At 53.3% G+C, this 11832-nt stretch overlaps 1 protein-coding gene across 1 annotated transcript; it reads left to right on the plus strand.

Annotated features, from left to right (window-relative positions):
- Positions 1–1183: 1183 nt before the first annotated feature.
- TNNI2 (troponin I2, fast skeletal type) lies at positions 1184–6103 on the plus strand. Its single transcript, XM_058025783.1, has 6 exons — positions 1184–1276; positions 4295–4336; positions 4624–4752; positions 5148–5237; positions 5369–5545; positions 5858–6103. The coding sequence occupies exons 1-6, from the start codon at positions 1184–1186 to the stop codon at positions 5954–5956; spliced, it is 630 nt and encodes a 209-aa protein (XP_057881766.1). The 3' UTR covers positions 5957–6103.
- The last annotated feature ends 5729 nt before the right edge of the window (positions 6104–11832 follow it).

Here is an 11832-nt window from a genome sequence, read left to right on the forward strand (position 1 = left end):
GGCTTGCTCTTAGGGAGTGATGGGGGAGCAGATTTACTTACCCGAGTATTAAGGAGATAAATACCAGGTGGGGGTGGCCTGTGGGAGAAACAGGAGTGCAAATAACGCTTTCTCCATCCTTTGCTTATTGGAGAGGGTCTGTGCATTGGAAAGGTTTGCTCTGTCTCTTCCAGTGAGCTTTTCTCTTTCTGATTTCATGCTTTCCCTTGCCTTGGCCGGTGCTCTCAGCTTGATTGGCGAGGGCAAGTGGAGCCTAGCGCTGACCTCCGCGGGGCCATAGGATTCAGGATCCTTGCCTGCTGTGACTCGGCTGTGCTCGCTACTCACACCCCTTCCTCCAGCTCCCTTCCCGGCCCTTGCAGTGCCTTCCTGCCCGAAAACACCCTCGGACAGGCACCCACATCCAAATTTATGATGTCCCCCCTGCAGAGCAGGGGATTCAAAGCCCACATCGTGGGCAGCGAGCTGCAGCCTGGCGCTGTCCCCTGGGCTCCCTGGTGTCGCTGTGGCCGGAGCGGGAGCGTGTGCGGGGCAGGCAGGGATGGGTGTCAGAAAACACAGCCCGCGTTCCTGTGTGTGCGGGGCAGGCAGGGATGGGTGTCAGAAAACACAGCCCGCGTTCCTGTGTGTGCGGGGCAGGCAGGGATGGGTGTCAGAAAACACAGCCCGCGTTCCTGTGTGTGCGGGGCAGGCAGGGATGGGTGTCAGCGTTCCTGTGTGTGTGGGACAGGCAGGGATGGATGCCAGCGAGCACAGCCCCGCTCCTGTGTGTGCGGGGCAGGCAGGGATGCCAGCTAACACAGCCCCCGTTCCTGTGTGTGCGGGGCAGGGATGGATGCCAGCGAGCACAGCCCCCGTTCCTGTGTGTGTGCGGGGCAGGGATGGATGCCAGCTAACACAGCCCCCGTTCCTGTGTGTGCGGGGCAGGCAGGGATGGATGCCAGCTAACACAGCCCCCGTTCCTGTGTGTGCGGGGCAGGGATGGGTGTCAGCGAGCACAGCCCCCGTTCCTGTGTGTGTGCGGGGCAGGGATGGGTGTCAGCGAGCACACCGCGGGTTCCTGTGTGTGTTCGGGGGAGGCAGGGATGCCAGCGAGCACAGCCCCCGTTCCTGTGTGTGCGGGGCAGGCAGGGATGGATGCCAGCGAGCACAGCCCCCGTTCCTGTGTGTGTGCGGGGCAGGGATGGATGCCAGCGAGCACAGCCCCGCTCCCGGGCCGCCCCAGCTGCAGCCCCGCCACCTGCGGCTCCCGCTCCGCGCCGCCGCCGCCTCCCGAGTCACGGGGCTGGCACCGCGGCACGGCGGCCGTCCCAGGAGACAGCTGCAGCTCCTTCTGCGGCTCCCTGGCCATTTTTAGAAGCACTTTCCCCCCCCCTCCTCTCTGAAGTAATGTGATGGGCCCGCACATTTTCCAGGATAAAGTTTCCTTGGCCCTGCAAGCTGTGCCTCCTGCCTCGGGCATGAGCCCCCATTAACACTTCCCCTCCTGACTGAGCCGCCCAGGCTGCGTTTGGGGGCCTTGTCTGCTCTGCAAAGGACAGGCTTTGGAGATGCACGTAGATATTGCTCTGACAGAAAAGTAATATTCTATTTATGTCAACATCATTTATAGTAAACCAAAGGAGCTCTTCCATCTTTTCCCTAATACACTGTGTTGTACGTGTAAAACTTCCACTTAAAGCAAATGCAAGGAATTGCCTGGGGAAGTTTTTGTGCTTGTATCAACTGAACCACAACTTCCAGCTGTGCTGAGGTTGCTGCAACAGGCTCTCCTGTCCCAGAGGATGAGTGCACACACTGGCAGCAGCATCCCTTGTCACCTGGGGTCATTTCCAACCCTTTGCAGGCTTTGGAACCCTTCTTGTTTATGAAGTGAAAGTAAGGTTGAATGGCAAAGTAAAGCAGCAAACTGAAAATACTCTTTCCCTTTTCTTCCCTCATTGAATAAAATGGTTTCGTGGGGGTTAGATAAGAACCATACCTGCAGGAATCACTGTCACCAATCACTCTTTTTCTGGCTTGACCCCATTTGGTCTTTTCCAGAAGTCGCTTGATGCTGTGGTTTGTGTTGCTATGAGGAGATGTTTGCCTCTCGTCTACAAACTGCAGCCTAGTTCCCTATATGATGAAAAATTTGTGAAGTTGGGAAATAAGAACGGACCTGTTCCTCTTTTTATTTTCTAGAGGAGTCTTGCTTTGTTTTTAAACCCACAAAAAAAAAAACAAAAAACCCAAAAAAACGAGTGAGTTTAAAACTCACAAAAAAAGTGACCGCAAGCATGAATAATTGTAAACTTTTTCTCTTGGTTTTCATTTCAGGCTCACAACCACCTAAACCAAGATGTCTGAGTAAGTTCCCATTTTTCTGTCTCTAATACACTGTTGGCATTTTAAAAACTTTTGTTCAATCACCAACTTTTATGCTTGTTAAGATTCTTCTGCTTGTTTCCAGTTAGGATGCTAACTGTCTTTTTTTCCTCTTTCCCCTTTCTCTTCCTTCCTTTCCTTGTCCATCTGCTTTTTCTGAACAGTGAAGAGGTGAGTGTATTTTGTTGGGGTTTTCCTTTAACAATGCTTATGGCAGCAGTCCTGGCTTCACCGTTCCTCCCCAGGAAAATCAGCTGCAGAGTGTGTGTGTGGGAAGAAAGGCTCATGGTTATTTTCTTGCTGACTCCTCCTGGTAAACACCTGAAGGAGAAGAAAAATCCCTTTTGAAAGACTTTTTTTTGTCCCCTGGCTTGGAGTTGGGTGCTTTTTTCCCTCCATTCATGCTTCCCCAGCCGGCCACGAGATGGTGCTGGGAAGGCAGTGGTCCAGAGCCGCCTCTCCTCCATCGTCCCTCCACCATCCCGCCCTTGGCCTGGCATCCCCTCCTCTTTCCCCACATCCAGCCCTCCCTTTTCTACCCACTGAGCGCTGACAAATCCCTTCCCAAAGGCAGTTCAAGGAGACCTGGATCCTGGGGAGTTTGAGCAGGGTGGAAGTTTCATTTTTAGCAAATTTTCCCTGGTTTCTGGCAAAGCCAGGTGGGGCTGGGGGTGTCTGGAGAAATGCAGGGGAAGGTGTGGGAGGATTGTTTGTGGCTTTGTCACTCCACCTTTCCTCCTAGCAAATTGCTCCATCCTTCATTTCTGCTTGGCATCTCCCCATATGTCTGCAACACCACACCGCAAGCTCCAGCTTGTTCTCACTGAGAGAAAAGAGGATGTCAGGGACACACAGAAATGCCACAAAATGGTGCTGATATCCAACATGTTCTTTTGCTCCCCATCAAACCCAGACCTCCCAGAAGAGGCTGGGAGGGCAATCTTTGCTAAGGTACCAGTTTTCAGATGGAGAATAAGCCCTGGACTAACAGTCCTCAAGGGATCTGATTATCTGATGGTTAATAGTGTGCTGCATCTCTGAGCTGGGTGCCTTTTATCTGCAGAGCCCTCCAGCCCTGTCAGGAGGGCCTTGACACCATTTACATATGTGAGACATGTCAGGTTTTGTTACATTTCACTCTGCACATCCTCATCCACATCCTCCTCTAAGCAGCACAGACCCACACCCAAGTGCTGCTTTCTCCTCCCCACCCCTCAGCATATCAGATGTGTTTCCCCGGGGCCAGCCCAACTCAGCCATGCCTGTCTTCTGGGTGAAATGCTCAGGAAACAGCCGAAATGCAGAAGTTGTGGGGTTTTTAGTAAATTGGAGTCCTGTGGCTGCTGGTCCAGCATGGCAAGGACAGAAGGGCAGTCTGTGGTTGGGTCTGTCCTCCATCTGTGATGAACCTCTGCTTCAGCATCTCTTGGTCTTTCCAGCTCCAGGAAATTACACAGCCTTCATGTTTTCACCTGCCTGGCTGTCCTTGTCACCAGAGGGTCAGAAGGACATGTGCCCTGGAGTGCTCAGAAAGACATCCCACAGCTCCTGAGTGCATGGGATCATTAGCTAGAGCATAAAGTAAAAGACATCTGAGTGAAGAGGAAATTAGAGAAAAGACTAAAAGTCCCAAGAAGACAAGTTGGAAGCCATATTTTATACATATATTTCCAAGTTCATCACCCTTGTTATCTCTTTCTCTGGGACTTTGTGGGTTTAGCTACCTGAGGTTGGCAAAGCTGGGTTCAGCAGGGAGCCTCTTCCTGGAGTGCTGCTGGTCTGGGGACAAACTGTATCAAGATGGATCCATCTCCCTGGCAGGGCTGCAGGTCCCTGGTGGAGTGTGGCATTGCATGGGGAAGGGCAGTGGAAAGGGGAATGGGTGCCTGATAACCTTCTTTTCTCTTGTCTTTTCTTCCACTTGCAGAAAAAGAGGAGGGCAGCCACTGCCCGTCGGCAGCACCTGAAGGTACGTGGGTGGCCCTGCTGTGGCTGTGGGATGTGTGTCCCAACCTTCCACCTCCCATCCCATCCCAAGCCAGCAGCTCTCAGCACTCTCCCTCCTAGAAGAGGCCATGATGTACAGCATAGAGGCCTCCCACCCCATTCCTCACTGGGTCTCTGCCTTATCCCTTGCTTGGAAATGGTGGTATTTATGGGAACTCCCCTCTCCATCAGGACTCCCACTCCTCTGATGACCCCCTACCCTCCTTCCTTGCTTCCACCCTGCACTGACGCTTCTCTGCTGCCTTCCAGAGTGCTATGCTCCAGCTTGCTGTCACTGAAATAGAAAAGGAAGCAGCTGCTAAAGAAGTGGAGAAGCAAAACTACCTGGCAGAACATTGCCCTCCTCTGTCGCTCCCAGGATCCATGCAGGAACTGCAGGTACAGGCTTCTTTAACCCTTTCAGTGTTGGAGCAGAAAATATTTGACTCCATCAGTCAGCCTGGTGGATCTAGACTGGCCTTCCCATCTTGATCCTCTCCTCACCCCCTGTTACCCTGGAGCCAGACGAACATGCAGCTGGCTTGAGAGGCACGTGGTGTCTCTCTGCAAACAAAAGGGGTCTGGCTGGCAGGAAAGATGTGTTTTAAATGATTTGTTGAGACAGCATTTGTGTGCAGCCAGTAGCATGGAGATTAGGAGCTGGCTGACAAGCCCCTCTTCACCTCAATCCCCTCTAGCCTTCTGGACTGAGGGCTTTCAGAGCCAGAGTGGTCAGGAGACAGGAATCATGTGTGGGTCCTAGCAGTCAACGTCCCTCTTTGCTTTCCTCCCAGGAGCTGTGCAAAAAGCTTCATGCCAAGATAGAGTCAGTGGATGAGGAGAGGTATGACACAGAGGTGAAGCTACAGAAGACTACAAAGGAGGTGAGTTTCCTCTGGAGCCATCCTTCTGGGGAGTCTGTAGCCTGTTCCTCATGCCTCCCTGCACTGCTTGGGTCCATCTCATTAAACCCATACCCCTCTCTCTCTACCCCGCCTCATTTCATCCCCCCCAGCTGGAAGACCTGAGCCAGAAGCTCTTTGACCTGCGTGGCAAGTTCAAGCGGCCGCCGCTGCGCAGGGTGCGCATGTCGGCTGACGCCATGCTGCGCGCCCTGCTGGGCTCCAAGCACAAGGTCTGCATGGACCTCCGGGCCAACCTGAAGCAAGTGAAGAAGGAGGACACTGAGAAGGTAGCCTTCCCTCTCCCTTTCTTCCCCTAACAGGAGTTGCCCCCACCCTTCAGGGCTCACACCTCCCTGTAAGACAGACAGGGTTGAGAATGACTCTTTCTCCATAATGCTCTTCTTCCTGCTCAGTGTTTCCTTCTCTGGCACCCATGATGCTGAAACAGGAGGGTGCAGTTTAAAAAGATGTGTAGCACGGGTGGAACTGGGCTCCTCTAGCTGACATGGGGGTTTCCATGGGTGGACTGGTGTGGGGCTGGGGCTGGGTGGGTTTTTACCATGGCACCATTCACATCTATGCAACCATCCCGCCCCCAGGAGAAGGATCTGCGTGATGTCGGTGACTGGAGGAAGAACATTGAGGAGAAGTCTGGCATGGAGGGCAGAAAGAAGATGTTTGAGGCTGGCGAGTCTTAAGCACCTGTGTCTCCACAGCTGTCCTCCTCTCCCAGCTGTCCCCACTGCCCTGCTGGGCTCAGGGGCACTGACTGGGTGCCCATTTCTCGCTAGTTTTGCAAAGAGCTGCATCGTGGCAGCAGTGATGTAAATAAAGCTTTGGTGGGAGACGTGGGTGTTGCCTGCCTGGGTGGCCAGACCCTGATTCATGCCATGGTACCAGCAGGGACTGCTTCAGTGTGGCAGTCCTGGTGGGACGGGGAGGCTTTGGCAGGGGCTGTGCTGAGGATGTGGGGGACCTCTCTGCTGTTGGTCCCTGTCCAAAGCTGCAGGTGCTCATGCCCTTCCCTAGTGGCGAAGAGACAAAGAAACACCCCAGGAGGTGTTGCAGAACCTCAGCCCATGATGGCATCAGCAGGAAGCTGTGGGGAAGAGCTGAGAAGGGGGAGGGGGGTGATCTGCAGGGCAGAAGCAGACCCTTTGGCTCTGGTGGGGTTTGAGAGGTGCAAAGTCAGGAGAGCCTTGGCAGCACCTGCAGCAGCACCCTGGGGCTCGTACAGGGTAGGGTGCTGTGGTTTAGAGATGGTGGCTGTCACCAAAGAGGCATGGGGAGCTGGGGGGGACAGTGGGTCACTCCTTTCCCTGCCATGGTGGGGATGTCCATGCTGCCCACTTTTCTTTTGGGTTAGCCCAGGACTTCCAAATTTTTAGCTGCTGACAAGTAAAATCTTAAATCAGTCTCAGTGGTTTTTGAAAGAGAGCAGAACAAAGCCCCAAAATCACCTTCCTTCTGCCCTCTCCCATCCCCCCAAAGCCTCAGCCCACGAAGTTTCCGGCACAGCTCACTTCTGCTGAGCACAGGAAAGTGAAACAGTGGCAGCGCCCTGGTGCTGGAGCTGTCTGTGGGGTGCTGTGCCAACCAGGGGAGAAGATGTCAGACTCGGAGGGGTGCCAGGAGGGTGCACAAGGAGTGACCCAAGTGGGAGATGAATCCCCTGAGGAGAACGAGAGGTGAGGCTTGGGGACACCACGGCTGCCTTCCAGTCCCAGGATGCTGGGAAGCTGGGGGGGCATGGAGGGAAAGGAGGATGTGCCGCCAGGACAGTGATGATCCATGAGGCTGGAATAGGTCAGATGTTCCATCAGGCTTTTGACAAGCTTCTCCAGCTAGGATGAGACTTAGACTTCCTAAAGGGTCTCATCCCCTTTGAACTTCAAAGCCCTTGGGAAGGGTTTGATGGAGTGGGAACCCCAGCTCCAGAAGCAGGAAAGCTCAAGAGAGAGGTCTGATGACCTGGAGCTGCTCTGCTGCTGAAATCAGCCCCATCTCTAAGACCTCTCTAATGTGGAGATCAGCTGCCTTCTCTCCGTGCTGGGCACATCTGATTTCTTGCTGCATCCCCCACGTCTCCAGCCGAATTAACCTGGCAATGTTTCAGGCTGGCTGCTGTAAAATTATATATCTCCCTGTGCCTCTGCTCTGCTTTATTGCTTTATCAGCAGAGACTGTAAAATTTGGGGTCTCTTCACTTGAATACAGAGAGCTTTCCATGAGGGCTAAAAGAAGACCACATCTGCAGATTGATAAGCTTGGCCAAAGTGCATCACCCAGAAGTGCTCAGATTTGGACTGGATTCAGGCTGAGCATCCAGGGAGCTTAGGAGGTTGCCTGATTTTTCACCTCCAGCTTCAAAGCTCACATTAGCATTTCTCCCCAAGGCTTCTGAGAGCTGGCACAGCTAATGTTGATGGGAAAAAAAACCCCTTGAGTGACAATGAGAGGAGAAAGGTGTGTCATCTGCTGTCATCAGTGGCTGCAGTAAGTGCTTCGGCTGACACCTGACAGCAATTAGCCCGGGCTGAAGATTTGACTGGAAGCTTCAAAAGGTGCCGGAAGGCTCTGTACATGAGTGGCTGCTGAAACAAAGGGGAAGCCTTGGCTGCTGGGGGGGCACTGGGGTTTCCTCAGCACCGGGATGGATGTGATTCCCAGCCCTGTTCCTGCCTGGCTGTGCCTGTGCTGCGGGCTCAGCTCACCTTGCAGCAGCAAGGAGCAGGTGCTGTGCGTGGCCCAAGGCAAGCAAACCTTCCTGCTCCCCTCCTGCTGCAGTGAGTGCAGCTACTCTGGTGTGTGCAGGGCCACCACTGGGGTCTGCTGGTGGGGCTGGGCCAGCTTGTTCCCTTTTCTGTCTCCTGCTGGAGCTTCAGCTAAATGAAAGGCTGTTTGGGGGAGTCTGTTCTGTGGCACGCACACCCTCACAGCCTTGTTTAAAAAGAGTGTGAACGCTGACAGCAGGGTGGCGCATCCTTTCCTCTCTAGCTGTGTTTTAGAATCTTAATGAAATATGAAAATTGATGGCAAAAATAGTGAGCAGAAATGAGTTCCTCTTTGTTTCAAAAAAGTGAAGAATTACTTTCCCTTACAATTTGTATAATAGTTTCATGTGCACCTCTAAACTTCTCCTGCTTTTCCTTGTACTGTTTAAACACTTGCTAGACTCTGGTGATTTCTACTCCCAAAATGGAGGAAGGAAGTGTTTATTTGCTGTTTGGGTCTACCTTTTCTCACCCTGTGGCTCACTTATCTCCCTGATCTCCTCTCCTTGATGAAAAAGCTCTTTTTGAGCTGACCCATGGATGGATGGAGGCAAGACAAGGCTCTAAGGACAGCCTAAATCATGATGGATGTCAGGGCAACCAATCTTGTGATGGAGCTGCCAGGAAAGCAAATCCCAAGGCTCCTGGGTGTAATGCACAGTGGGAGATGTCAGGAGAAAAATATTGGTGCTGTGTTTCTATAGACAATGTTCATTGTCTATTTAACTGTGCCCAGTGTATATAGGAGCATGCATTAGAAAATGTCCCAGAAATATTAATTTGAACACAGCCTACTCTGTTTCCTCATACAAATTGAGACATACTGGCAAAGTCCTGCTGATGCTGGTGTAGCTCTGCTTAAACCAGACTGGTGTTATGCTCTCTTCCATGAACTGGAATTGCTGTGTGGGGAACTGCTGTGGTGTGAGCCTTCCCAAACAAGTGAGAAGCTGTGGGGAGCTCTGGAGAGATGGCTGCCTTGATGGGAAGGGCTTGGGAGCCCAGCATGCACAGGGTCTGTTACTCAGAGCTCTCTACAGAGGCTTCAGGTAACTCCTGCCCTCAGTTCCTACACCCATGGCCAGGCACGTCCCTTGGGCTGTGCTCTGCAGGATATCTGCACCTGGGAGGCAGATTGGACTTGGCTTTTCCCAAATTCCCCCGTCTCTGCCCTCCTGGGGCTTCCCTCCCCGTGAGCTGCAGGGCAGGCAGCCCATGTATGGTCACTGCCTGGGGAGAGGCTCTGCTGTGCCAGCAAGCCCCAGGCTTTTCCTTGCCACCACCATCCCCAGCTGTCTTGAATTCTCCACATCCCTGGAGGAGTCTCAAGGGTCTCTGCTGAAATGACTGCTGTTGCTAAGTATACCCACGGTTGGAAGGAGGTTGTTTGGGAAAACTGATACTTGGAGAGTTTTTGGGACCCCTCAGTGCACCAGATTCCTTGGGGGTGGAATTGGAGGGATGGCTGATCCCCGCTCAGGAGTAACTGCTCACAGTTTGACCCAGCTGAGCTCATTAAAGTGGAAAAATAGCGGGGAAATTAACAGGGGAGGACCAGATGGATTATTTAATGAAGCTGGGTTATACTTCTGGTTTCCAAATTGGATATAGGTGGTCTGGCAGTGGCATTAGGGATAAAGAACTGTCTCTAATTATAGGAGGTATCAGGTGCCTTCACTGTCCTTTTCTCCTTGAGGAAAAAAAATAAATTAAGCCTGGCTTGCCTCGCCTTGCCTCCAGGCTTATTTTGCTATGTAAAGCTATGGGTTTGGAGGAGTGTGTGTTAAAGCAGGGGATTGCCCAGCAGCCTTCATTTGAATTGCACTTTTCTTTTTAAACCACAGAATACTCTCTGCTGGCTGAAAGGCTGGCTTTTAAAAAACTCTTGGTGTGAAGTCTGGCTCTGAAGCTGGTGGGAATCCCTTGCCCCTGGATTTTGTAAGGTGAACTTACTTCAGAGGGTTTAGGGCTTTCCCCCAAATCTGAAAACCCTGTGATAACTGGAGGGGCTGGCTGTGCAGCAGGGAAGTGCTTAACCTTGGTATGCCCTGGGGATCCTGGGCCCCTCTGCTCTGACCTTCACTGACCTTGCTAATCCAGCCCTGACTGATGCTCTGCCTGCATCCCCCTTTGCATCTGTCACCCTGTGACCCACATGCCCAACTGGGGGGTCTGCCTGGGGCCTGAGCTGACTCCCTGCTGCCCTGGTGCTCTCTTCAGAGCTGGGCTTGCTCCCAGCTAGCCACTCACCCAGCCTGGCTGCCGCCTCTGGCAGGACACTGACTCACATCTGGACACACCACCTGGCCAGGAGGTGCTCCAAACCTCCTCAGTGTCATGTTTTTGTTGGGAACAGCTTTTCCTCTGAGGGGGGTGGGAATCCTGACCCAAACAAAGTTGTTGCTCAGGCTCCAGGAGGCATTGGTATGACCACCAGGCTCCTGAGAGTGAAATCTGGCTGTGGGTGACTGCAAACCTGCAGTGGTGCTCAGGGGCTCAGAGGGAACACTGCAAGGATTTGGGGCTCTCACTGCATCCTCCCCCTGCTGCCCTCCTGGCACAGTCCATCCTTGCACACCTGCCTTGGGGGAATGGAGCCTGCTCACCTGGAACAGCTGAAAGAGGGCTCTGCTCCCCCAGCCTGCACAGCAGCCTGACCTCCTGTAGCTGCACTTCCTCTTCTCTTTATGAGTCCAATAAACTCCTGATCAGGCTGTCTTGGGATTACTGAGGGGTGCCTTGGCATCCTTGGAAGCCAAATGCGCGGGGAATGGATCTTCATGGTGTGGTTCTGTTCCAAAGCCTTTTGTGGGGAGAGGCCTTGGGGATGCACATCAATGAAAGGAAGACACAGGGGTGTGTGGTAGGGGCTCAGGCCTCTTTACCCACGTTGTGTTCTGGATCATGGCCACCTGGTATGGGTCAAAAAACATGTTCTAGGAGGTGCTGCACACTCTGGGAAAGCATCTGTCCTGCAAGACATGGATTTAGCATGATCAGTGCTGGAGGAGCACCCACAGTGCCCAGCCAAGGTCAGGGTTTCACCATGGTGGGTGTGCTGTGGCTACTGCCTCAGGGATAGAGGACAGGTTATCTCTGCTGCAAGGCGACATAGCTGAGGTTGAGATGCTCAGGAAGGGGAAGGGATGCCCTGATGTAGAACTTGCCCACTGTAGGTTTGGTACCCAGAGGTGGTGGTTTCCTACCGGACCTGTGTGCCATCTGCCAGGCCTTGGCAGCTGTCTTAGGTAACCCAAGGCACCCCACACTTGAGAGCTGTGTTCAGGCCCCTGAATCACTCCCTGATTTCCCAGAACCAGCCAGGAAGCACAGGCCACTAGTGAGAATGGAGCCCAGCTCTGCTGAGGCTGGCCCAGGTGTCTCGCAGCCTGTCCCCATGTTCCACAGAGGCTCAGTCACGAGTGGGTTAACCAGCCCCACTTGGAGCCCATGGATGTTTTCCTTGCCAGTGCATCCATCCTAACACACACCAGATGTGTGAGGCAGCCTTTGAAGTGTCTTAATCCCAGGTTTTGGCACTCAGAGTTGTCTTTCTCACGGGCAGGTCTCCAGTGCCTTTCTGGGGGCTCCACTCCTGCAGCCCCCATCCCCTGCAGGATCACTGGCAGCAAGGCAGGACAAAACATCTTCTGTTATTTGCTACTTTGAGTGAGTCCCTCCTGGGATGGGCTGCTGGGGCTGGCAGCAGAGCTCCACATTCAGTCACACACGGGAGTGTCAAACCCAGGAGCTACTCGGGTTCAGCCTGTCTCACATGGGCAGTGGTGGTGCCCAGCAGC

This window comes from Melospiza georgiana, chromosome 6 (assembly GCF_028018845.1).
Source record: "Melospiza georgiana isolate bMelGeo1 chromosome 6, bMelGeo1.pri, whole genome shotgun sequence".
NCBI lineage: Eukaryota > Metazoa > Chordata > Aves > Passeriformes > Passerellidae > Melospiza > Melospiza georgiana.